This window comes from Bos taurus, chromosome 5 (genome assembly GCF_002263795.3).
Source record: "Bos taurus isolate L1 Dominette 01449 registration number 42190680 breed Hereford chromosome 5, ARS-UCD2.0, whole genome shotgun sequence".
Taxonomy (NCBI): domain Eukaryota; kingdom Metazoa; phylum Chordata; class Mammalia; order Artiodactyla; family Bovidae; genus Bos; species Bos taurus.
The window spans coordinates 110,887,235-110,912,346 of record NC_037332.1 but is presented as its reverse complement, the minus strand read 5'-3'; the positions used below and the strand labels follow the sequence as shown (position 1 = coordinate 110,912,346).

The 25,112-nt window shown below is 57.9% G+C and overlaps 1 protein-coding gene across 6 annotated transcripts in view; it reads right to left on the bottom strand.

The window, feature by feature from the left end:
* Positions 1–938: 938 nt before the first annotated feature.
* Positions 939–25,112, bottom strand: part of MGAT3 (beta-1,4-mannosyl-glycoprotein 4-beta-N-acetylglucosaminyltransferase) — a 39,489-nt gene continuing 15,315 nt past the window's right edge. For 2 of the 6 annotated variants that reach the window (XM_010805736.4, XM_005207373.5), the window contains exon 2: positions 939–5,645. In XM_010805736.4, coding sequence (XP_010804038.1) covers positions 4,034–5,644 — 1,611 coding nt within the window. In that variant the 5' untranslated portion in view covers position 5,645 and the 3' untranslated portion in view covers positions 939–4,033. The other 4 variants (XM_005207372.5, XM_005207374.5, XM_015471393.3 and 1 more) reach the window with 4 other exon arrangements.

The following is a 25,112-nucleotide window of genomic DNA, read 5'->3' as shown; positions in this document are numbered from 1 at the left end:
AGGAGTGCAGGCATCAGTTATGGGCATAAAGGGCTCAGCACTTCCTGGGTGCTCAGGCTACATCTCTCCCACTCCTGCTCAAGTCTGCAATTGCGAGCACCTTCCTGTGCTTTGGGGGTGTGGCTAGGAGTCCAGGCATTAGTTATGGGCATAAAGGGCTCAGCACTTCCAGGTGCTCAGGAGACATGAGCCCCTGCTCTGGTCAGCAACACTGTGGTCACTCCTCTTCCCTGTCCCCAGCCTCAGTTTCTCCATCTAAGAGGCTGCACAGCCACCCCATGAGGGACCGAGGCAGAGTTCATCTTTGAGACTCTCCTTAGAAAATATCCAGAGGCTCCCCTCCCCAGGACAAAGCCAGGATCCAAAAGACCTGGAATAAGCCTCCAGGAAGTCCCCATGTTCCACCGCCTGGGCGCCATCACAGCACAAGTCCAGCTTAGCTCCACAGGGGAGACGACCAACCCTGGAGGCTGCCATCCCCACCTGCCCTGGAGGGTTGGTACCCCTAATTCACGTCTGACCCCACACCCACTATGTGTGTGGCCTTAGGACCCCTGACAGGTGCACAATAGTGGAAGAATCACTCCCCTCTCCCTAGAGGCACCAGGGTCTTCATCTAGATCCCCAAAGAGGTCCCCTGCCCACCTCAGGAAGGTGTGGCCAGGCCCGGACCTTCTTCCTCCTTCTGTGAAGGACCACCTGTCATCACCCCCTTTCCAGGCCCGTCTCCACTGGTGGGAGGTCAGAGGCTCCCTTGGTCAGGGTCAGGAGTGGGGTAACTGCATCCCTAAATGAAGATGCTTGGAATGCCCCCCCACTGCCTGTCCAGTCCTCAGGAAGGCTCACCAACCCCCACTGACCCAGCAAGACCAGTCACCCACTTGCACCCCTTCTTGTGCCAGCGCACCCCCAAAGTAGCCACTCAAGTACAACCTTCAGACTTTGTAACTGTTTTTATTATTAATATTATTTTCTCCTTTAAGCATCCCTTTAAGGGTGAAATGAAATCCAACCATTTACAGAGAAAATGATTTCAGAATGTACATATTGATTTTCCCTTACAAAAAAAATAATACTATTATTATTATCGGTGTCCTTAAATTACACATTTCCCAGGGCGCTGCCTGCTGCTGGGGCAAGTCCTAGCTCCCCACCCTGTCACCTGTCCCCAAAGCTCTCCCACGCCTGCCTGTGGGAACCACCACACCCTAGGGAACCCCCGAAGGGTGGGCTGAGCCTCCATGAGTCTGGAAACCCCCGGGCCAGGGCTTCCCAAGGAAGGAAGGAAGGTGGCTATGACGACAGGGCCAGCAGCTGCTGGCGTCCCCTTTCACAGCTTGGTTTGCCTTCATAGAGGGGAGTGGCCCAGGGCTCCCCTGTCCCCGAAGTTCCCAGTGTATGATGTGACTCTGAGTGAAACTCTGCAACCCCACGCCTTGGTCCCCTGACCCCGCAGACGGTTGTGCTTGCTCTCCATGGCCAGGCCTCCACTGGGGGGTGACCACGAACACGCCTGGACCTCCTTGTCCGAGAGGGAAGGTGGGGTCTGGCACATCTGAGCTCCTTCCCTCTTTCTACCTTTGCCCCTGAGCTGGCGAACTGGAAGCGAGCGACCTCTGCCAGCCTGGAGGGGGACCTCCCCACAAGTGTGGGGGTGTGGGGTGAGGAGGCTGTCAAGGTGGGAGGCCCTGGGCTGGGGCTCAGGCATGTGTCCCCAGAGATGCCTGCCCAGGAGGTGGGCAGAGGTGGCTGGCGGGCAGGCCCTGGCCTGGGGTGACCTGGAGCCACAGGGACACCCTGACCTCTTGAGCCACTTCTCAGCCCCAAAAGGGGCCGGGGGGTTGGGAGGTGCTGCTCTAACTCCGAGGGAGGGGTTGGTTCCCTTGGGACACCCCCTCAACCGGAGGGACAGTGGGGGCTCCCCAGCCTGCTTCATGCCTGCCTGCCTGAGGCTGTTCCGCGGCCAGCTCCCCACACCACACCAGCTCCCCAGGAAACCCCCCAGTAAGACACGCCGAGAAAGTCTTGGCTGGCGGCTTGAAGGGAAGAGGCCGGGAGGTCGTGGGCTCGCAGCGGTACAGCCCTCAGGTTGAGAGCATTCTCATTCCTTGGACTGAAAGACAGACAGACAGACGGACCCCCATATCCCTTTTAGCCTGGCTTTCTGGCTCCCCAGGTTGCCCTTCTGCCTCAGTCATTTTGGGGAGTTGCAGGAAGTGTGGCCATAGGCTCCAGGTCCCAGCAAGGGGAGGCCTGGGCCCGGCTCCCACGTCCCACACACTGGCATATATGTACAGGGACACATCGACACGGACACGGACAATCCACACCAAGCATGCACCCATGCCATAAATACACACGCACACAAAGACACGGACCGTTCCACAGGCAGGCTCTGCGTCCAGCATCACTGGGTAAACACCCGAGGGGGCCGTTGGGAGGGGGCGCCTCTCCCTGCCCCCTGCATGCTCTCAGTGATCCAGCCCTGGGTCGCCAGTGAGGCGGGCAGGGACGGGCTGACCCAGGAGCTGTGGGCATGCCAGCAGGACCCCACCAGTGCGACAGTCACTTCTGCCCTCTCCCCTCCTCCCTCGGGGTCAGAGATGCCCCTTGTCCCCGTAAGTATCCTCTCCACCTTCATTTTCTTCCCTCCTTCCTTTAATGGGTGAAAGGGGCAGCCCAGCTGGAAACTACTTTCCCTGGTGGCCAGGTGACTGAGTCCTGCAAGATGCCATCAGAAGTGACCGTACCATCTCTGGCTCACGCTCTTAACAGAAAGGGTGTGCACGTTCTCTGTTTCCCTCGGACATGGATGCAAACATGATGGTGGGAGCTGGAGCAACCACTCTATCCAGAGTTGGAGGCATGAGGCAGGGAAGCAGAGCTGCCCTCCAGACCACCACCCTCCAGAGAGTAAGTTAGAAACAAGCTTCTGTCTGCTGAAACCACTGTATTTTGGGGTCTCTTAATTACAGCAGCTTAGAATCTACTCTAACATATACACCCCCCTCCCCCGAGGCAACTAAGGAATGAGAAGACAAACAACTGGCCTCAATGTCCCCTGTGGGCCCAGAGCAGCCTCGTGGCCCCTTCCTGGCCCCAAGCCAGCCCCCAAAGGGGCACAAGAGTGCCTCCACCTGAGACAGTGGCGAGCTGAGGCTGTGGGTTCCAGTGGGAAGGGGTGATGGGGGAGGAGGCTCCCCACCCCCCACCCCCACATCTCACCTAGGCTAGCTCATGGTCCCATCCCAGCCTGAGAACTGGACTCTTGGAACTTGCAAGGACTGGGTGGGCAGCCCACAAGACAGTGATATAAAAAGTAAGAAGAAATGTCAAGGCCAGCTTGGGAACCTAAAAGAAGACTTCCCGGGCCTCCCCACACCTGCGTCATCTCCAGAGGGGCTGAGGGGCACAGGGCCATCTGTGCTGTATGTCCTGTGGGATGAGGGTGGAGGTCCCCACTCCCTCTGGCCCAGCACTCCTGAGGCCACTACAAAGCATCCTTTGGAGCTTCTTCCCAGCTGCCGTTTTTCATTCCCTCCCACCTTGGTGTCCCTGCTTCGTCCAGGGCCCGAATGTGACTATTTACAGAGCCCTGGGAACTCCTGGCATCTCTCCCTTCCTACAGTGCGTCCAAAGCCCCAGGAGGCCAAATGGTGGGCTGCTTCTCCCTGGAGGGGACCGCGGCACCCCTCTCGGCTGCCCTACGGCGTTCCTGCAGGCTCCGTCCCCCACCCACCCCTGCTCCCCAGTAACCCTCCTGCGCTCTCTGCGGGCACTTCCCAGGGGCAGCACCCCTAGGGGCGTAATACCTGCTCTCCTCCCCTGGTGAGGAAGGGTGTTTTCTGAGCTCACAGGCCTGACCCTGGATTCACAGGGGCTTGAGTAGGAAAGACTCTCCCATCTTCCACTCCTGGTCCTCTGACGAACCACCCAGAGGGTGGAAGGAGGCAGAAAGGTAACGACAGGAGGGGCAGTGCCAACACCCCACCCCACCCCCACCCTGCCACTGGCCCTGTAAAATCATGCAGCCCTAGCCTTCAACCACATCCAATTTGCCCCTGGCGGGTGGCCTTCCCTCCGAACCCTTGTTCCGCCACCCACCGGCCGCTGTGCTCTTGGGCTCCCGGTAGGGGTTGTCCAGCAGGTAGCGGAACTGGTCGTAGTTCTTCAGCAGGTACTTGGGGGCGTACATGTGCTCGCTGGGGTCGGCCGGCGGGTACTCCTGCTGCGTGCCGTCGAACCAGCCCCCCGTGCGGATCAGGCTCCGGATGTAGTTGAGGTCCCGCTTGTCTTCGTAGTCGCCCCAGCGGGGGAAGTCGCCGTTCTGGGCCGACACGAGCTTGAAGTAGATGCCCTCGGGCGTGAAGCACCAGGAGCAGTGCCAGCCGGCAAAGTGCAGGGGGCTCCCCAGCGACCACTGCACCAGGATGTGGCCCGTGCGGTTCTCATACTGACGGAAGTTAGGCATGGTGTAGTACTGGCGGCGGCGCAGGCGGATGCCGTCCAGCCCGTACACCGTCTGCAGCATGTCCACCGTGCAGCCCGACACCACCTCCAGGGTGCCCGGCTGCTTCCAGAAGAAGCCGTACAGCGACTTGCGCATGTGGAAGGCGAAGGGCTCCGTCCAGCCGTCGTAGAGCTTGAGGAAGAGCACGCCGTCGCGCGCGGGGATCTCGTCGGCGTCGTCGATGATGAAGACATCGTCCGGCCGTAGGTTGCGCAGCCGCGACACGCCGTCCTGCGTCAGGAAGGTGCGCAGGTAGTCGTCTGCGATCCAGCCGTCCTGCCGCCCGCCCAGCGGGAAGTGGTCCAGAAAGACGTACAGCACCTTGTGCCGGATGTACTCGAAGGTGCCGTTGGTCAGCATCTCGCGGAACTTGAGCGGCCGCGGCTCCCCGTACGCTGTGAAGTTGGACTCGCACACCACGAAGGCGTCCACCACGTCGCCCAGCTCGTGGAAGCGCACGTCCAGCAGGTCGAACTCATGGTTGATGTTGATGGCGTTGATGACCCGCCGTGGCACCTCCCGGGGCACCAGGCGCTCCTTGGTGGGCAGGTTGGAGTACTGCACCACGGTGGGCACGCCGCAGCTCGGCCCGTGCCAGCCCGGGAGGCACACGCACTCCACCCACTTGCGCCGCGCGCCGCCGCGGCTCCCCGCTCGCTCCCGGGTGCTCAGTAGCTGCCGGCCCGGGCCCCGCGCCGACGACGATGCGCCGTCGCCCGCCTCCACCTTCTCCTCTGGCCGCCCCGATGGGGGCTTCTCCAGCATCTTGGTACCTGGCTTGAAGCAGACGCCCCCGGCTTTGGTGCGGACGAAGTACTCGGTGGTGTCCTCAGGCAGCACGAAGTCCATCCGGTGGAGCTCCTCCGTGGCCTTGCTCGGCGACAGCGGCTGGAGCAGGGGTGAGTGGGAATAGAGTGGGGTCCGCAGCAGGTCGGGGCTACCCGGCTCCGGGCTGGCCTGGGGCGTGACCGGGGCATTGTTCCAGAAGAAGCTGGACACCAGGTTAGGGCTGAGAGAGGCTAGTTCGCGGGGGAAGGTGACATAGGACAGGGTCTTAAAGAAGTGCAGGAAGGAGATGAGACACAGGCCGGCCATACAGAACATGAGAAACAGCTTGTAGCGTTTCATCTTCATCCTGCAGGAAACGGGAGAAAGCCCAGCGGTCAGGATCTGCAGACCTGGCGAGGGGAGCCTAAGGCTCTTCTCCTGAGGGAGGGAATGCAACTTTTAGGGAAACTAAAATAGAAAAAGTCGTGTTCAGGCTTCAGAAGCAGGAGAGCCGGCCTCTGACCTGCTTGCACACTGCCTGGATTCCATGCCTGCCTGAAAGCACAGCAAGCCAGGCAGCACTTTAAATAAGAAAGGGAGTGGGGTCTTGGGATTCTTGAGCCCCTGGAGGTCTGGCCAACCCCCTGGGGTCTAATGAAATCCTGTGACTCACAAGGTGAAACAAACAGCATTGTAAAAGTTAAAAACAAAAACAAAAAAAGACAACCCAGAGCCACATTTTTGAACACAAACTGCTTATAGTATCAGGTTGTGGCCTGGGATTATAAGCAGGAGCCCTCAAAGCTGCAATTTGGATGATCACCCCTGGGGTGTACGCACCACCCAAAACCCTTCCCATGTGGGACTCCAGATTGCAGGGACCTCCCAGTGATGGTCAAGTCTGGATGTAGGTTGTTGGCCCAATGTGGTGCTATATATGTTTTTATATCTGTCTATTCTATTTTTCTTCTTTTAGTGACTGTATGTTGAAATTAAATTATCTTCTATAAAAAATTGGAATTGTTTACTTGTGTGCAAGAGTGGTTTCAAATGAAACCTTTGAAAAGTTTTACTAAAAGGAAAGTAACACTTTTGGCAGAACAGCAGCCAGCTCCAGCACCTGGCCCACCCCACCATGACTGTACCAGCTGCATCGCTGTGCTTTACTCCAGGAACAGAATGCATCCTGGGAGAAGCTCAACCCTGCAATGCAGAACCTGCCCCAGGGGGCTCACCGGCCCTGAGGGAGGGGGAGAGTGGGCTGTAGGCTGCAGACATGGGGTCCCTTCCCTGCACTGTCCAGGATGCTTTCTCCTACTATCTGTCCGTCTGTCTGTCTCTTTTATCTTTGTGTGTGTGTGTGTGTGTGGCTATATTAACAAAACTTTTCACTGAAAAAAATTCCCAGGTCTCAAGGGAACACTTCTAATTCTAACATATTTAATAAACAAAGAAGAAGTTCTGCAGAGGATGGCAACTGCAGCCCTGAAATTAAAAGATGCTTACACCTTGGAAGCAAAGCTATGACACACCTAGACAATGTATTTAAAAAGCAGAGACATCACTTTGCTGACAAAGGTCCATATAGTCAAAGCTATGGTTTTGCCAAAAGTCTTGTACAGATGTGAGAGTTGGACCATAAAGCAGGCTAAGCATACAATTTATGCTTTTGAATCATGGTGCTGGAGAAGACTCTTGAGAGTCCCATGGACAGCAAGGAGGTGAAACTAGTCAATCCTAAAGGAAATCAACCCTGAATATTCAATGGAAGAACAGATGCTGAAGCTGAAGCTCCAATCCTTTGGCCACCTGATGCGAAGAGTCGACTCATTGGAAAAGAACCTGATGCTGGGAAAGATTGCAGGCAGGAGGAGAAGGGGATGACAGAGGATAAGATGGTTGAATGGCATCACCAACTTAATGGACATGGGTTTGAGCAAACTCCAGGAAATAGAGAAGGACAAGGGAAGCCTGGGGTGCCATAGTCCATGAGGTTGCAAAGAGTCAGACACGACTGAGTGACTGAATAACAACTCCTTCATTGCTCCATGCAAGGCACTGGACTGATAACCAGCCATAAATATTATCTGCTTGAGGTGCATCACTGGTTTTATATGCATTTTTTCTGTTCTCAGCTTAATATTTTTTATGATTATTATTCTATTGAACACTCATCCAATCAAGTAGTTTTCCTCAGTCAACTACAGGTTAAAGAGATTTCACGTCAGTAGAAATAAATGTACCATTTCCTTTTAAATTTCACATATTCCATACTCATCTGGAATGAATCGTTCTCTATGAGGGGTCATGATTATGACCATTCTCTACTTGTTTGCAGTTTATCAATTAGTTTATGGTTGTGCAATGGAGAGCCATATATATTTTCATAATTAAAAAAAAGTTCTGTTTTAGAGTATTTGTAGCTTACCAGAAAAGTTGCAAAGATAGTTCAGAGGGTTCCGTCACACCCGTCACCCCGTCTCCCCAAGTGTGGACACTGACATTGCTGCAGTGTGTGGTCACGACTAAGAAACGGAAAGGCTCACATTACACTGGACTCCACACTTCACTCAGCCACGCTCTTCATCTCATGAGGAGCCTGTGCGACACCTCTCTCGCCGCACAGCCCAGGACAGAAGGCACACCGGCCAGGAGGTTACGCCCATCTGGCCAAGTCAGACCAGTGCCTTTCCGGGTAGCACTGAGTGCGAAAGAATCTGCTTGCCAGCCAGCAGACATAAGAGATTCAGGTTCGATCCCTGGGTTGGGAAGATCACCTGGAGAAGAGAATGGCACACCACACCAGTATTCTTGCCTGGAAAATCCCATGGGCAGCGGAGCCTGGAGGGCTACAGTCTATGGGGCTGCAAAGAGTCAGGCATGACTGAGTTCATGACCAGTGCCTTGGCTGGAGTGACCTGCGGAGTCAGAGGAGGGGCCGGGACAGAAACTGGTGTTTTCATTTCCCTTCCACAGATCTCCCTGTGTGTGTGTGGCAGGGCGGGGGCGCACCGTCCTTTCCCTTAAAATGTTCCTTTCTGTGGCCTCTCCCTATGTTTCTGGCTCAAATGACCTCTGGGTCATTTGAGCGTCCCTGGTGGCTCAGAGATTAAAGTGTCTGCCTACAATGTGGGAGACCTGGGTTCGATCACTGGGTTGGGAAGACCCCCTGGCAAAAGGAAATGGCAACCCACTCCAGTATTCTTGCCTGGAGAATCCCATGGACAGAGGAGCCTGGTGGGCTACAGTCCACGTGGTCGCAAAGAGTCGGACCCGACTGAGCGACTTCACTTCCCTTGCTATACTTTCCCCTTCCTTTCCTAACTTAAGCCAGGCTCCTCACCATTCTGAACCTTGGTTTCTACATCTGTGAAATGGGTACAGAGTTCCTGGTGTACAGCAGGTATTCAACAGATTTCTACTTCTTTCAAAGCTCAAGGCTGAAAGACTCAAACATAAATGTTCTCTAAACTACATGATCATAAGGCGCACAATCATGAAATGTTTGATCTAGAACAAGCTTTAAGGACCATCTCCTCCCACCCTTTCATGTCGGGGAGGAGGGGCCTCACCTTGGAGCAGCTGAGTTTGCGGATCCTGCTGACCAGGGCGGTACTTGTGCCCTCAGATGTCCCCCCTCCTCCGGTTTAAATGCAGACACCCTGGAGCCTGGCCTCAGGCGGGGATTGGACAGCTGACTGCAGGAGGCAGGACAATCAGGGGTAGGGGCCTGACCTCTGGTAAATGTCAGCTGCCCTGGGACAGAGGCAGGAGGGACTGGTCTCCACTGGCTCTGGGGGAGGCAGAAGGGAGCTCTCGTCCCCACCACAGATTCTAGCCCTGCTCTGGCAAAGGCAGACAGGCCAGCGGGGTGAATGGAGTGGCCCAGGGCAGAGGCCCAGTCGAGGCAGGAGGATGGGAGCTCTTGTGGGGCAGGGCCAGGTACAAGGCGACTCTGCAGACAAGAGGTCCGCATGGCAGAGGTCTCCAGAGTGACCCTCCCGAGGGCTTTTAGGACCTGGCAAGGCAGCCCCGATCCTTCTGGCGGATCATTTCTCCCCACTTGGAGCCTGTCTCTATGAGACACCCCAATCCCAGCCCTCCCTGGACTGAACTGGCCATGAGTGGTGAAGGGCAAGGTTGGGGCCGCCACTCAGAAGAAATCTCCTGGCAGCCGTGAACACAGGCCCCAGGAAGGTAAGATAAACTCAGGTAAGGGGCCCCCACAGCCCTGCTGAGGTCACACTGACCCAGCTGCCCCTCAGCTCCCTGGTCAGACAAGCTTTTAGGATCTAGTTACCCCTGGCCAGCTGCACACTTTGGAAAACAGACTCGCCAGGGCCTGGGGTCCCCCATCTGAATTGCAGGGGCCTTCAGGGTGAGGCCATGTGATAAGGCCCCAGCCCGGCTTGCCGCCAAGAATCACGGAATGGAGTGTGTCTCCCTCGTGGCTTGGGCTGCTGGGAGGCTGACAGACACAGAGGCTGGCCCGGAGCAAGGCAGTGCCTCACAGGCCAAGTTTTCTGGGACACTGTTACACACAGCTGTCTGGGTTGGGTTTTTTTTGTTTTTTTTTCCTTGAACTTGTTCTTGGCCTGATCTTTTTTTATCTTATCTTCAAGTATTTTCAAATACATTTTATAGACTGAGTGGCCTATAAACAAGAAACCGAATAAATAAGCGTGGGCCCTGGGGTCTCATGTAAGTCTTGCCTACCCAGGGAGACTGAGGATTGTGATCACCGTTTTCACAGATGGGGAAACTGAGAGTCAGAAAGGTGGCAAGACTTTCCCCAAAGGATATTAGGAAGGCGATCAAATCAGGACCTCAAGGTAAGTTTGGTTTCCAAACCAGCCTCTGCCTCCTTACACCTGAGACCATAGCCCTCCTTGGTGTTGCTGGCCTGGCTGCGGGCTAAAGCCGTGGAACCAAACTAGACCCCTGCTTCAGCATCTCTGCCTCCATTATAAAGCTTCATCTAGAACCACCAGGTGTACCGATAAAGCTGATGGTCACTGACACTTACAGGCCAGCTACTGTCCCGAGCACATGACATGCACGTCCTCACCAGATCCCCCCACCATGTAGCAGGTACCACTGTCTTTCCCATTTTACAGATCAGGAGACCGAGGCCAGAGAGATGGGATAACTTAGTGACACACAATTAGTAAGGGTCGGACTCAACCCTGTGGGGTCAGTAGTGGGATTTCATCCGTGGTAAAGCTGTCCTGGGTCCCTTCCACCTTCCAAGTTCAGCCCAAGTGGGGTGAAACCCAAGTTGGGTGATAAGGGTCCCATGGAGAGTCCACCAGTGACCAGTGAAGACAGTCCACGGATGGAACAGCCACCACTGCATTTGACCCATGTGAGCCCCTGCAGGGTGTCACCCAACCCGTCTCCTCCATTTACTCAGTAACTACTTATTAAGAGCCCACTGAGTGCCAGGCACTGCACTGGCCCTGGGAGCATAGCAGATGAGGACCACAAGAGCCCCCAACTCATGGAGCTGGTGCAGGGTGAGTGGGGCACGGGGCTGTGGCAACTAAAATGAGCCAAATAATACGGTATGTTAGAAAGATGTGCTCTGGAGAAAAATAAAATGGTGAAGACTAGGAGTGAGCAGGTTCGCAGGTAATCAGGTGGCCAAGGTGGGCCTTAAGAGTGAGTCCAGAAGACAAGGGAGGAGGGGCGGTGGAACAGAAGTGCTGGAGTGCGGCTTTCACGGGAGGATGCTAAGCGTCCAGGCTCAGCTGGGCTGCTCTGCTGAGAACAGACGGTCCCCTGAAGAACAGAGCAGGGAGAGTGGCAAGGAGGCCGCGGCACTGTCTGGGCAAGGGGCGGGGTGCAGGCAGCGGTCAGACCTGGCGTGAAGTGTGAGTGGCGAGTCACACTCAGTGGCTCCGGGACCTGCAGAATGGACCAGCCTTTGACTGGGGTGGAAGTCATCCCTCAACCGCCTCCATGGAGACGGAAAATGGCAGAGCTGGGCTGGAGGCAGCTCTTGTCTCTGCAGGGTCCTCTCTAAGTGCCTTGCCCACTTCAGTCACAGAATCAGAGAGACCAATCCGCAGCCCCACCCCATCCCTTCTTCCCAGTGCTGAGCCCATCTCCCCATCTGTCTGTCTCCTCATCTCTGGGCACGAGCCCCTGGGGGCAGGGAGCTGTCAGGGAGCGAGCTTCAACCAGAGCCGCCAACTGTGTGCACACAGAGCCTAGAGCCAGACAGCCCAGCTCAAACCTCTGGCTCTGCCATTTCCTATCTGCATGGCCTTGGCAGGTCAAAGTAACTTCCCTCCTTTGGCTCATCTAGAAAATGAGGGTTCAATAATAACCCATGTGAAGCTCCTAGCACAGAGTAAGAACCCAATAAGCATTAGCTTTTCTTACCACTACTGTTATTCCCCTACCTGGAAGCAGAGTAGGGAGAGCCTTCAGCTGGGGGGAGGGGGCAGCACGTGCACAGGCTCAACCAGAGCTGAGCCCCTGGCAGGGCCTGGGGCCTGGTGGGTGCTTTCTTATTTAACAGCAGTAAGGAGTCGAGTAGGGGGCTCAACTGGACCCTGGTCAGAACCTGAGTCTGATGGGAGATGGGCTGGGAAACAGTGCCCTGCTTCCCTGGGCTCCACAGAAAGGAGGGAAGAACTATGAGACTCTGGAAGCCTCCTTAAAAGACCCCCCGCCACACACACACACACAAACACACATACTCACTCACTCACTCTGTAGGTGGCACCAGCCTCAGAGCCCTGGGTCTTCTGCAGGAATGTGATGGGAATAGATCAGGTGCTTCCTGACAGTCAGATAATCATGGCTGCAGGAAGCGGACCCAGACCCAGGATGCTGGCAGGACCAGCCCACCCTGGGCCTCCTCTTTCTGTACTGACTCACAGCCATGGCCATGCTCGGAAGGTTCCAGCTGGGCAGACTGTCTTTGTACCCTGTCTCTTCCTGCTCCTCCCTCCTTCTTGTGATCTCTTCCCCCGGCCTCTGCTTGATAAGCTCATGAGGTGAGAGAAGGAAGATGAGCCCAAAGCCCACCACCCAGTCACGGCCTTGGGGTCTGGGCTCGGGCTGCGTCCAGTGGGGGCTGCCGGCCAGAGAAAAGACAGGTGCTCCCTGGAGGCCACGGGCTGTGACTCGTGTGCCAGTCAAGCGGGCAGCAGCCTCCCGGGTGTGGATGCACCCTGACAGCTGTCACCTGGTGACCAGGCTCCTGTGGCGCTCTCCATGGTCCTGAGCTCACATGCGCTGACCAGGGTCCTAGCTCGGCCCTTAGCCGGCCTCACCCTGGCCCCTGCCAGCCTCTGCTGAGGTCTTGCAGCTTCTCTCCTAACAGCCGTGTCCTCTGTTCACCACCCTCTGGCCCCCTTCTCCGTCTGCCTCGCAACACCTTGCTGACAGCTGTGATCCCTGGTGTCCTCAGCTTGGGAGCAGCCACAGGGCACCCAACTCCTCCGGCTGACAGAAGGGGCCACCAGTGAACAGGTCTGACACCTAGGAGGTGCTCAGGGCACTCTTGGAATATCCATGGGGGAAATCTCAGAGGTTGCAGAGCCCACCCTCTGTCTCCACTCCTAGAGGAATCTACAGCCCCCAACCCAAGAGTACCTTCAGATGAACTCTCACCAGCTCCCATGAGCTTCAGCGGGCATCTTGACTGAGCCGAAGTCTGCCTTGCACCCCATCCCAGTTCCGCTCTACAGTACCCGAGGGCTCTGCCTAGCTCCGTGTGCCAGGCTTTGCTCCTGGCCAGCTTTGTTAAATGACTGGGCTGATTTGGGAGGGGGGGGCTCCTTACTGACTGGCACCCATCACCTTGCAATGCATTCTCAGTGACTTATCTGGCTTTCCGAACCAAACCTCTTGCCCCAGGCCAGTGCCCCTCCCGAGTGCCCATCTGGCCTCTGCTTGTCCAATTCTGAGTACCGCCCATTCCGGGCCATTTGGGCTGCTAGAAATTCTTCTATTGGCCTCAATCAGCTTCCCTGGAGTTTCTGCCCCCACTTCCGGGTTCTTCCTTACGGCTCAGCAGAGGAAACCAGTGTCTCAGGGACCAGAAGACAGCAACCACCTCCCACTGAGTCTGGAACTAAATAAGGGTCTTTCCGACGTGAGGTTCCCCAATCCCACATGGGGAAGAGACAGGCTGAGGAGGTGGCTACGGAACATGACGGATCCCATAGCTCTGGCAAGGTGGGAGAAACAGCTGATGCTGAGTCATCTCTCGTTTTATTCATTCCTTTGGTTCATATCCATCAGGCCGGCTCCACAAGAAACAAGCCTACAGCTGGGGTCACTCGACAGCCAGCACATGACCCAGGCTGCTGGTGGACGTTTACCAAGAACCTGCTATGAGCCAGGCGCTGCCCATGCAAGGGCTGGAGAAAAAATCAGGGGCAGATGCCTGGGGCAGAGCCTGAAGGAAGGTACGTGTGTCTCCATTTCGCAAATGAGGAAATATGGGGCTTCAAGAGGTTAAGCTACTCACTCCGCCACCCAGGGCTTGTGGGAATGAAGATGAGATGGAAAACTGAGGCTCCCCGAGCATCCTGCACCTGCCAACAGGTAGACCTGGAGTGGGGCTGCAGATCTGGGAGTCCTGACCCGGGCTGGACAAGAATGGCTGAGGGTGGGTCTGGTGTACCATGACCCTCAGTCCCCAGGAATTCTGCTCCCCTGGCATCGGCTAAAGGGAAGGACTCCGTCTGCCCAGGTGACCAGAATGTCCTGGTAAAACCTGTTTAACTGGGGGGTGGAGGTGGGGCACAGCTACCACTCTCCCCATCCACACATAAGGGACTCGAGCGGCCAGGCAGAGCCACACTGGGAACCAGTTCTTGGACCAGCCAGATGGGGCACTGAGGGCACTTCCCTGGGTACTTCCACTTTCTCTGCTGGCTCGGCTCCAGGGGGCCGGCCTGGATTAAGAACTATGGAATGACTGGTGGTTCAGATGGTGAAGAATCTGCCTGCAATGCGGGAGACCTGGGTTCCATCCCCGGGTCCAGAAGATCCCCTGGAGAAGGGAATGGCTACCGACTCCAGTATTCTTGCCTGGAGAATCCTATGGACAGAGGACTCCATGGGGTTGCAAAGAGTCGAACACATTAGTCTGAGCGACTAACACTAACTGCTAAATACTAGGTGACTGAGGGAGAGAGAGGAGGAGGCATGCTGCTCTGAGGGGAGCCCAGACATGCCGGGACCAAGAGGCGGCTGAAGGCAGGGCCTGGGGAAGGTCTGGGAAGGTGGAAGAGCGGGAGCAGAGCCGTGAGGGACCAGCCAGTGCCCGTGGTCTGTGCCAGGCGGGGACACAGACTGACCCGAGCCTGGGGGGGAGGGGGGGCCAGGCCTGGATCTGCACAGAAGCCTCCTGAGACAGCATCCAGACCCTGCAGCCAGATGGCAGGGCTTCGCCACTTCCCTGGGCCTCAGCTTCCTCACCAGTGAAATGGGGTGATGATGTGGCCGTCACGGGGCAGTGGTGAGGGGTCTGCATGTCTGAAGTGCCTGGACCAGGAGGTATGTGTGAGACAACAGCTGGTGAGGGGCACGTGGGGAACGTCTGTCACGGGAGGAGGGAGACTACTGAGGCCTCTGAGGTGGCAGTGGGGACTCTGGGGTGGCTCTGGGGATGAGGAGAGGGGCTGGACGCACAGACCTACAAACATGCCACAGAAAGGGCTCTGTGGGCACTGAGAACAGGTGTTCCAGAGCAAGGCACCCCCAAGGTGCCCCAGCCCTGACCCTAACTGCCCCTGGACGTGACCAGGGGCCACTGAGCCAGGGCAGTCCAGTCTCCTCCAACCCCTGCTTTGGGTCTGTAACCCTTGGCGGCAACAGGCCTTGTCCCCTGCCTCGCCCACCTCTGTCCCCACACTGTTCTCTTAAGTCAGGTGGGCCTGCATTCCCCACACCCAGCCCGGGGCCCAGACAGACAGACATTCAGTGAGTGTTTGGGGCAAGCCAGAGGGAAAAGCTTTGGCCAGTACTTTGGCCACCTGATGCAAAGAGCCGACTCATTGGGAAAGACCCCAATGCTGGGAAACACAGAGGTGAGAGGTGGCAGAGGATGAGATGGTTTGATGGCATCACTGACTCCAGGGACATGAGTTTGAGCATGTTCTGGGAGACAGTGAAGGACAGGGAAGCCTGGCACGCTGCAGTCCATGGGGTCACGAAGAGTCAGACAAGACTGAGCAACTGAATAACAACAACAACAGAGGGAGGCGCACTAGGGTGGAATTTCAAGCTCAAGGATCTGGCTGCATCTGTTCCCTTCAGCAGGGGCGCAGGGGCAGGGTGGAGGGAAGGCACCCGGGGGCTGTGAGAGGGCCTTGGGAGATGTACGGACCACCATCAGGCCACTGGTGCTTCTGCCTGCCCTGAGGTGGGTGGAGAGAGCAGTCTGGCTCCTGGCAATAGAGCTGGGGGTACAGTAGGGAGCCAGGTGCGGGGAGGAGGTCCTCATAGAGCGCAGTCCAGTGGAGGGACAGGGGACAATGAGAAAACCGACCAACGGAGGGTGCCAGGTGTCAGGGAGGGCCTCCCAAGGAGAGGACCCTTCAGCGGAGACACAAGGTTGAGAAGGAGCCACTGCACAGAGTGGGGACAGCGGCCCAGGCCCTGGGCCAAGGGCTCAGAAGCCAGTGTGTCGGGAACCCCAGCGCAGGGGCAGCAAAGCAGGGGCCCCGAGCCTGGGGAGGGGTGTGGGGCCTCGAGGGGTGGCACGGACACGCCCCACACTCGGGGGTGGCTAGGGCAGAAGCCTGGGCACCGCATCTTGGTCAGCACCCTCTTGGATCAGCAGTCCCAAGGCAGCTGTGCAAAACTTTTAGCCTAAAATAGAACCAGAGGAGGGCTTCAGGGGCTTAAGTGGTTAAGACTCCGTGCTCCCAAGGCAGGAGTCATGGGTTTGATCCCTAGTCGGGGAACTAAGATCCGGCATGCCACGTGGCCAAGACTAAATAAATAAAATAGAACCAGAGAAGATACAAAGTGGAGTTTCTCACACATATACCCTCAGGGAGACTAAACTTAAGGACTAGGAGACCTGACTTCCTATAAATGCTGGATTTATAGAAAACTGATAGTGTTTATCAGAGGTAGCCTCCCATCAACCTTGGAAAGTTCTGCCAGAAACCACCCAGCTGGGAGGAAGTAGAGCCCCATACACCACCTCTGCGACTCCTCACTCAGGATTTCCAGGACAAAAGCTAGGCTGCCGCATTGAGCCTGGCCCTGGGACGGGCCTCTGGCAGGAGCCTGTGGGCCTGAGTCTGTGGGTCACAGTCCTCCCTGGCTCTGGCATGTGCCCGGACCAGCCACCAGAGCCCCATGCCCAGGACAGCTGCACCCTCCCAAACCCCCTTGGCTGGCAGCTTCCCTCCCCTTCCCCCTGTAACAATGTGAGTCCTCCCACCCCAACCTGAGATGCTCTGCAAGGTTGGCCTGCATTGACTTCAAACTGCATTTCAGGGACTTCCCTGGTGGTCCAGTGGCTAAGACTCTGCACTCCCAATGCAGGGAGCCCGGGTTCAATCCCTGGTCACGGAACTAGATCCCACATGTCGCAAGTAAGAGTTTGCATGCCACAACTAAAGATCCCTCGTGCCGCAACTAAGACCCAGCACAGCCAAATAATAAATAAAAGTAAAATTTAAAAAACCCACACATTTCACAAAACTCTGGGTTCCCTGAGAAAAGCTGAGGGAGCCCCAGGGCCCTTTCTCCAATGGGAACAGATCACCCTGAACAGGGTCCCATGTTGTGGTCTCCAGTAGCTTGAAGGGGTCTGGTGCTCCAAAAAGTTGGGGAACCTCTGAGGCCAGGCCTGGACTTCAGGAGCTCTGGGGGCCTGAAACCTCTCAGAGGACCTGACTCTTGCTGCCCCCTGCCCACACCCTCTCTCTCATCAGTTTTTATCCCCACCTTCCCCATCATCTTCTCCCTGGTCCTACTGGCCCAGAGCTCAGACAGTGAGGGTACCACACAATTGCACCCCCACTGGGGGGGTTTCCATTTGCTTGCTGTTTGCCAGCTGGGCCTGACCATATGGCCTGGGGACCCCCGGACTCCTGTGCCCACAGCCATCGCCACCAGCCTGTTGCCAATATGGGCGGAAGAAGCGGGCCCACCTGAGGCCTATCCCAGAACCACCCTCTGGCAGGGACACTAAGTACTTTTGCTCCAATTTGATCCTTTCATTAGCTGCCAGAGCCATCACAGGTGAGGAAAGAGGTTCAGGGTCAGAGTGCCCAGCCTGACCCACCCTCTAAGTGGCGGCAGAGTGTCTGACCTGGACCCTGGGGCTTCCCACTCCCCACCAACCTCCCCTGCCTTGCTCTATGCCTGGCCCCTCCCTGGAGCCCCCAGGCCCACATTCCCCTCACCTGACCCGGTACCTGCCTCGGACCCCAGGGTGGCAAGCCACAGGTGAGGCAGTGTCCCGTCCCAGCGGCTGCAAGGCACTGCCCAACCCAGTGCCCAGCCCACATGGCGGGAAGGCAGCTGCTTCCTCCCTGAGGACGGTTCCCCAGCCCCAGGCCAAGCAGGTAGGTGGCTACGTGATGAGCCGGCCTTGGCCTGGCCTGGCGCCAGCTCTGCCCTTCAAAGGGCCTGGCTTCCTGGCTCCACCTCCTCCCACTTGTCCGGGCCTCAGTCTCCTCATCTACTGAGGTGCAAACAGATAACCAGGTGGCGGGGCAGGGTGAGGCAGCCCCACCCTGGCGGAGCCGCTCCCCAGAGCCAGGAGCCGAGGAAGTGGAGGACCTGGGGTTTCCATCTCGCAGGTGAGGGGCCTGCTGGTACCCTGCACTCAGGAAACTGCAAGCCCAGCTCCTCTGGGGCCTCGCCCTGTTCCCCCTCTGGGTGGAAGGTCACTGTGAATCCTACCCTGATTCCCAGGACTGACTCAATGGACATGAGTCTGAGTAAACTCCAGGAGTGGGTGATGGACAGGGAGGCCTGGCGTGCTGCAGTCTATGGGGTCGCAGAGAGTCGGACACGACTAAGCGACTGAACTGATACTGCCCTGACTCCCAGAGGCTGCTGGGCATGTCCAGTGGGACGCGGATGGGACACGGTGGAGGTAGACACAGGAGAGCTCGGAAGCAGGCTTGCTCCACTGGCGGCAGCCGGTGTCCCAGACGAAGTGGGGACCGGGATCTGGATCCAACTCTGCCCCTCAGAGGACCTGTGCTGTTCACCTGGACGGGGCCCAGCGCTCCGCCCTGGGGTGGGAGCAGGCAAGGGTGAAGGGCCTCGCTGCGGGTGGCCTCGGATCAGAAATCAGCGAGCTACTCTACTGCCTGGCTCCATGTCCAAGTCCATGCTGGCCAGGGCCTTAGTTCTCTGTGTTAGGAATGGGCCTCTCCAGGGTCCTCCAGAGCGGGTCAAGACATGAAGCAGGCCCTGGCTCCGGAGGAGCGTGGCCGGCAGAACTGCCAGCGTTGGTGCTGCTGGAGGTGGGATGCGTTAGACGTCTTTAAACGCACTGCCCCCCACCCCGGGACTCCCTTCTCCCCCTCCATGCACCCCCAGGTTAGCCTTCGTCTCTCAGCAGGGGTCGGGGGGCCTCGACCCCCGCCTGCTCAGGAGCCCCATCTGCCTGAGGGAACCGCCCTGTCGCTCTGTCTGTCTGCCCCACAGCCCCACTGTGCCCATGTCCCTCTCTGTCACGCAGGGTCAGCCCCACCCAGTCGGGTGGCTGAAGGCCCGAGTGAGAGGACAGCCCCACGTGGGGGGCGGACCAAGGGCTCCGGGCCGGATTCTCTCTGCAGAGAGAGACGGGGCTGGGAGAGGCAGTGCCATGTGGTGCTGGAAGGGGGAGGAAGGCGGGAGGAGGCCAGGGTCCAGCCAGCGTGGGGCCAAGGCAGCAGGGAGGGGAGTGCAGGCCTGCAATAATAACTCAGGCAGGCTATTAATCATTAATAGAGCTTCTGATTGAAGGATGGAGAAGAACTCAGCTCCTTCCAGTATAGGACAGGAACACGCTGCCCGGCCTTCACGGAATGTGGCCAGAAGCCCGCCTCACGCAGGCCTATTGCTCATATCTTTATCAGTTCAGTTCAGTCGCTCAGTCGTGTCCAACTCTTTGCGACCCCATGGACTGCAGCATGCCAAGCCTCCCCTGTCCATCACCAACTCCCATCACCAGAGTTTACCCATATCTTTATGGAGCCCACCAAAGCCAGTGGGGAGGAGACTCCCCAGAGACCCCTGCATCTCGGGCCTGCAGCTCTTGGCCCACCTCCCAGCCACTCGTCCTTCCAGACCCAAATGACCCACCCTGGCCCGTCAGGACAAGAGGGTGACCAGAGCAGATGGCCCTGCCCTGCCTCAGTGTCCACATTTGCAGAACAGAGATTAGGCTCACAGCGAGGAGAAGCAAGGCCAGTCAGGCTGGGGCTGAGCACCTTCTGCCTCTATGAGAGCGCAAACTCATTTCCAGGCCCAGCACAGTAGGAGATGCCCCCAGCCCCATCTCTCAGGAGGTGGGTCAGGGCACTGTGATTTGGGCAGCAGCTGCCCAAGATCCAGAATCCAGAGGCACTGTTCTCAAATCCGGCCCCTGTGCCTTCGCACTCCTGTGCGATCCTGGGCAGGTCACTTAATATCCCTGAACCTCAGAGTCCCCCATCTGCAATGTGGGACCACCCCAGCCCCTTACCCTAGGAGGATTAAACAGGATAACACCCAAATAGAGAGACCAGTCCGCTGAGCTTCCAGACTGGGGTCAATGCCCGCTCTCCACATGCCCTCCGTGTGCCTGGATGGCCTGGCAGGGATGCTGGTAGGGCAGTTGGCACTTCTCTCTGATAGTCCCCTCCTCCTCTTCCTCCTCACTGGTCTCCCTCTTGCCTGTATCTTTTTCCATCTTGAATTTTTTTTCTTTTTTTGGCCACCTCCGGGCATGTGGGATCTTAGTTTCCCAGCCAGGGACTGAACCCATCCCCTCCTGCAGTGAAAACACAGAGTCCTAACCACTGGACTGCCAGGGAAGTCCCCTCTCTTGAAATTCTTGATTTTTTAACAAAGGGCCCTACATTTTCCTTTGGCATTGAGCCCCACCAGTTCTGTCACTGCAAAGGCCCCATCGGGCCACATCCCCCTGCTCTGAACCCTCATCGCACTCAGAATAAAATCCCAACTCCTTTCTGTACCCACAGGCCCTGGCCATCTGGTCCCTGCATCTTTGCTGACCTCATGTCCCTCGTCCACGTGACTCCAGCCACAGTCACTGCCTCCCGTCCCTTCCACACCCCAGGCTCACCTGTCTCAGGGTCCTCACCGTGGCTGTTCCCTCCGCCCGGAATGCCCTTCCCTCGGATCTCCACATGCCGGCTGCCGCTCAGAGGGGCCTTCCTGACCAACCCGCTAAAGCCAGCTAAAGCAGTGGTCCCCTCCCCGGTCACGGGCTCCACAACACTCCACTGCGGAAGCCGTCTGTCTCCTTGTTTATGTGTTAGTGGTCTGTCTCCCCAACCCACACCCGGCTCCCTTGGAATGTCAACAACAGGAGAGCAGGGTCACCATGGGCCACAGTCGCCGGTCCCTGCTGCTCCCCACTCCCTAAGGGAAAGCCCACCCCGGAGCAGGAGCTTCACCAACAGCTGCTGAGTGAGTACTGAACCCGGATGGGAAGTGGTGCTAGACTCCACGCCTAGCAGGATGCTCTGCGCTGTGCTGAGAAAGCCCCCTGCCCCCTCCCCGCTGAGATCAGCGCCATCCTTCCCAGGCAGGCAGCCCCGGCAGTGCCAGCCCCTCCCGCTCAGGCTCGCCCATCCTCCAGGGACAATGTACAAAGGGCCACTTCAGCTCCATCTCCAGCCCAGAAGGCCTGAGAGTGGGGGAAGGGAGGGGAGGAGAGCAGAGGGGAGGAGAGGGGAGGGGAGGGTCCGCCCCACCCCTTCTCTGTCCTCACGGTGCTTTCTCTTGCTCAGGCTGGGTGGGCGAGAGTCAAGCTGCAGCTGGAGGAACTTTGTCCCAGGCGTTACACCCTGGGAGGTAGGGGTGGGAGAGTGCCTGTGCTGTGGGGGTGGGGGGGCAAGAGGGGGCCCGTGCCCAGGGTGGTGGGGGTGCCTAGGCACATGACGGAGGCAGAGGTTGGTCCCCGTGTTCCTAGGCAGTGGGAGTGGAAGGTCTCCCATGGGCACCTCCCCACATGTACGGGCGTCAGGGTGCACCCATGTACGCGGGAGGCCCGAGCACCGGCTGGGCTGAGGGACACAGATGGGCAGACTCCATGGGATCCCGGATGGGCCACAGGGAGGGCAGGGTTTTACAGTCAGTTCCCATCATGCCTGTGTGCCACCCTCGGCCGCAAGAGACGGCACAAAGAACTCGCTCCAACGGTTGTTCTAACAACCTGAGCCGATGACCCGTGACCTGAGCCTGGCACCCAGGACAGGGGGACAACTGCGGCCGTTACCAACTTGCCTCCTTCTGTGCCCCGCCGGTGATGTGAGCTGCCACCCGGGAGCCCATGCCAGGACCCCAGGAGCCACCCTAAAGCCTCCCTCTCACTGATCCTACGCACCCGTCACCAAGGCGGGTCTATTCCGTGTGCCCTGAACCCTCTCGAGCCCCACCCTTCACCCTGTGCCCGTCCCCCACTGGCCGTGCCACTGCCAGTGCTCACCTGGACAACAGCTGTGGCCTTCCTAAGGGGGCTCCCAGCCAGGTGCCCTGGAGCCAGGCAGGAGCCACATCTGACGCTGCCCCTCCCAGCCTCAGGATAAAGTCCAGATCTCTCAGGAGGCTCCAAGTTTCTGTGTAATCTTACACTCCCCGGCCCCATGCCGGGATCAGGAGGGTTCAGCAGAACTGGACTTGACTTCCTCCAGGCCTCTCTGACCCTGGCCTGGCCCCCCCGATACCCCGGGGTCCCTAGCTCCAGCCCAGCACCTGCCACAGAGGCTTGGAGAACGAATGAGTGAAAGACCCCCCCCCCACCCCGCCTCCCAAATCCACACACTACTTTTCAGTTAGTGCCGCTGGGCTCTCAGGCCTGGTCGGGGGCTTGGAAAGGTGGCTGCGAGTCCTAGCTCTGCCTGCCACATGACCTCGGGCTCAGGACGCCCCAGTGAAGAGGCTCGTCTGCGTGTATCCTCAGGGTCCCCTCCAAGGGCAGGTGGTAAGGGGGACACAGGGCACGACCCCATCCTCAGGGCGCTCTGGGCAACGAGCCGCCTGATGGCCGCGAGGAGGGGCAGGGAGGTGCAAAGTGAAGCAGCCGCACGTTAGGATCCTCCCACCAGGCTCACCACGTAGGTGCTCAGTGTACAGATCCAGGTCTGGCACACAGTAGGTGCTCAAGCAGCTGCTGCTGAGGGAGGAAATGGGCTTGAGCCTGGTTCTGCCACCCCAAGCTCTGCGACCCCAAGCAAAACTCCCACTCTCTCCAGGCTTGTCGGTGGCCTGAAAGGGAGGCTGGTAACGCTGCCTGCAGGCTCCCAGGAGGGTTTGGGGGCTGCACCTGGCCCAGCGGCCACGGGAACCTGAGCAGCATAATTAACCTCCTGCTGGGCGCAGTCCTGAGCAGGTACACAGCTGGTTGGCTCTGCAGCTCTGGGCACCTGGTGAGCCTCCTCGAGGCTGAACAATGAGCCTTTTCTCTTTTCCCTCCCTGATTCTTCTCTGTCCGACCCGGCCTGTGAGGGGCTACAGCATCCCTGGGTCAGGACCTGACTGTCCCCACCAGGCGCTCTCCGTAAACCCTCACCACTGGAGGGGATATCACACAGGGCTGCTGGCGCTGGGCCCCTGCTCCTTAATTTCATGGGTGCTACCAATCTGTTCCCGCCAGTAATGACTTGGTCCTTCCTGCCCGCTGGACCCATGGAGCATTCTGGAACAGGCCAGCAGGTGCTCAGATTTCCCGCTGACCACAGGGTAGGAGACAGGGGATGAAATAGTAGCGACAGAAACATCAGCACAGGTGAGACGGGGCCAGGCGGCTGGGGTCCAGGCCTCAGCAATTCCGCTAACCCTGGGCACCAAGAGCAGCATCCCCTTCGCAGGCGGTGTGCTTCGCCCTAGCTCATCTTCACAAGCCCACTTCACAGACGGGGAAACCGAGGCTTACAGAGGGGACGTGCCTCATCCAAGGAGGCCACGGGAAGGGACTGGCTCAGCGGAGGCCATGCGCATGCCCACTGCTGCTCCCCAAGGCAAGGGCCGCCCCATCCTCTCTGGACCTCAGTTTCCCACTGACGCCTAGGGGTGCAGACATGACCTTCCAGCTTGACCCATATCAGCATTCCACGTTCCAACAGGCCACGTTCCAGGTTTGCTGTGCCATGTTCCCTCTCCAAGTTCTATCTTCTCGGTTCCCTGGTCTGAATTTGGCGGGGGAGGGTTCTGCTTTCTGGGTGCTGTGTTCTGGGTTCTAGTTCCAAGGCTCGCCTCTCAAAGGAAGTTTGTAGCTGGAGGGACTGCCCGGGTGGCACAGTGGATAAGAATCCACCTGCCGATGCAGGAGACATGGGTTCAATCCCCGGTCCAGGAAGATTCCCCAGGCCACGGAGCAACCAAGCCCGTGTGGCACAACTACTGAGTCTGAGTCCTGCAACTGCTGAAGCCAGCGCACCCAGAGGCCATGCTCCGCAGCAAGACGTGCCACCACGACGGGAAGCCTGCACATCCCAACTAGAGAAATCCCTGCGGCAATGAAGACCCAGTGCAGCCAAAAATAAATAAACTAATTTTTTTAAAAAGAGAGAAAGTTCTGCAGCCCAGGCTCTCCAGCCAACACGCTCCCTCTTCAGGGCACTGTGCCCTCCTCCTAGCACCAGCGGCGGCACTCACAGCCCAGGGCTCCGTGGTCCTAGAACAGCGAAAGCAGCAAGGAGGGCCCGCTTGGGCTCCCAGGGCCATGGTGGGATCACAGAGCACACCCACAGCCCCGGCAGGAATGCCCCTCCCCAACCCTCTCCTTGTCACCCCAAGATGCCGTCCTGACCACCCCCCATGCCCGCTGGGCCCCCTTCCCCACTAGCCCGCTCTATAATGGCCCCACGAGACAGGCACTTCACAAGGGCAGAGACCTTGGGGCACTCGGCTTCTGGGTCATGGCCTGGCACTTCCTTGTGGGCACTGAATAAAACCTTGCTGAATGAATTAGCTAGGCATGCTCGGGACTGGCAGGATTACACACGGGCACAGCCTAAGGGACATGCATTCATATGATGGAGGGGCTCCTGCTGTGTGTGCGCGTAGGTAACTCGCAAAAAAAAAAAAAAAGCACAAAAACACAGACATGATCACACCCTTCCCTGGCACGCAGCCCAGCCCCTGGCACAGAGAAGACACCCCATGATCAAGTGCTAAATGGATGAACGAGTGCTCTGTACCAAGGACAGAGTCAGGGGGCCGTGGCAGAGACAGAGATCGAGTTCCCACTTGGAATCGGGGCTCAGCTGTCATTAGGAAGCCCGTGACCACAGGTGAGAACTTGACTATGGCTCAGAAGGACTGCCGGAAATGCGCTTAGGGACAGGGTCAGTCAGGAAGACACTGGGGCACAGGGGCTGGGGGGGCAGTAATGTCTACAGCCCTAGGGGTGCCTCTGGTTGGAAGGGGCAGAGGTGGCTTCCTAGGTGAATGGCAACATCTGGGTGGAGCTAGCTGGCTTTCCAGATGAAGAGTCCAGCACAGTAATGGCCCCAAGGCAGAAATGTGGGGTGCGCAGGGGAAGAGGTGCAAAGGCTGGACTGGGGCCACAGGAAGGAGGTCGGAGGTGTGGACAGAATTCTCGAGGTGCAGCATCCCAATACCCCCTGGCCTGGACTCTCACAGACCCAGTCTCCAGGGATGAGAGAGAAGGAAGCTG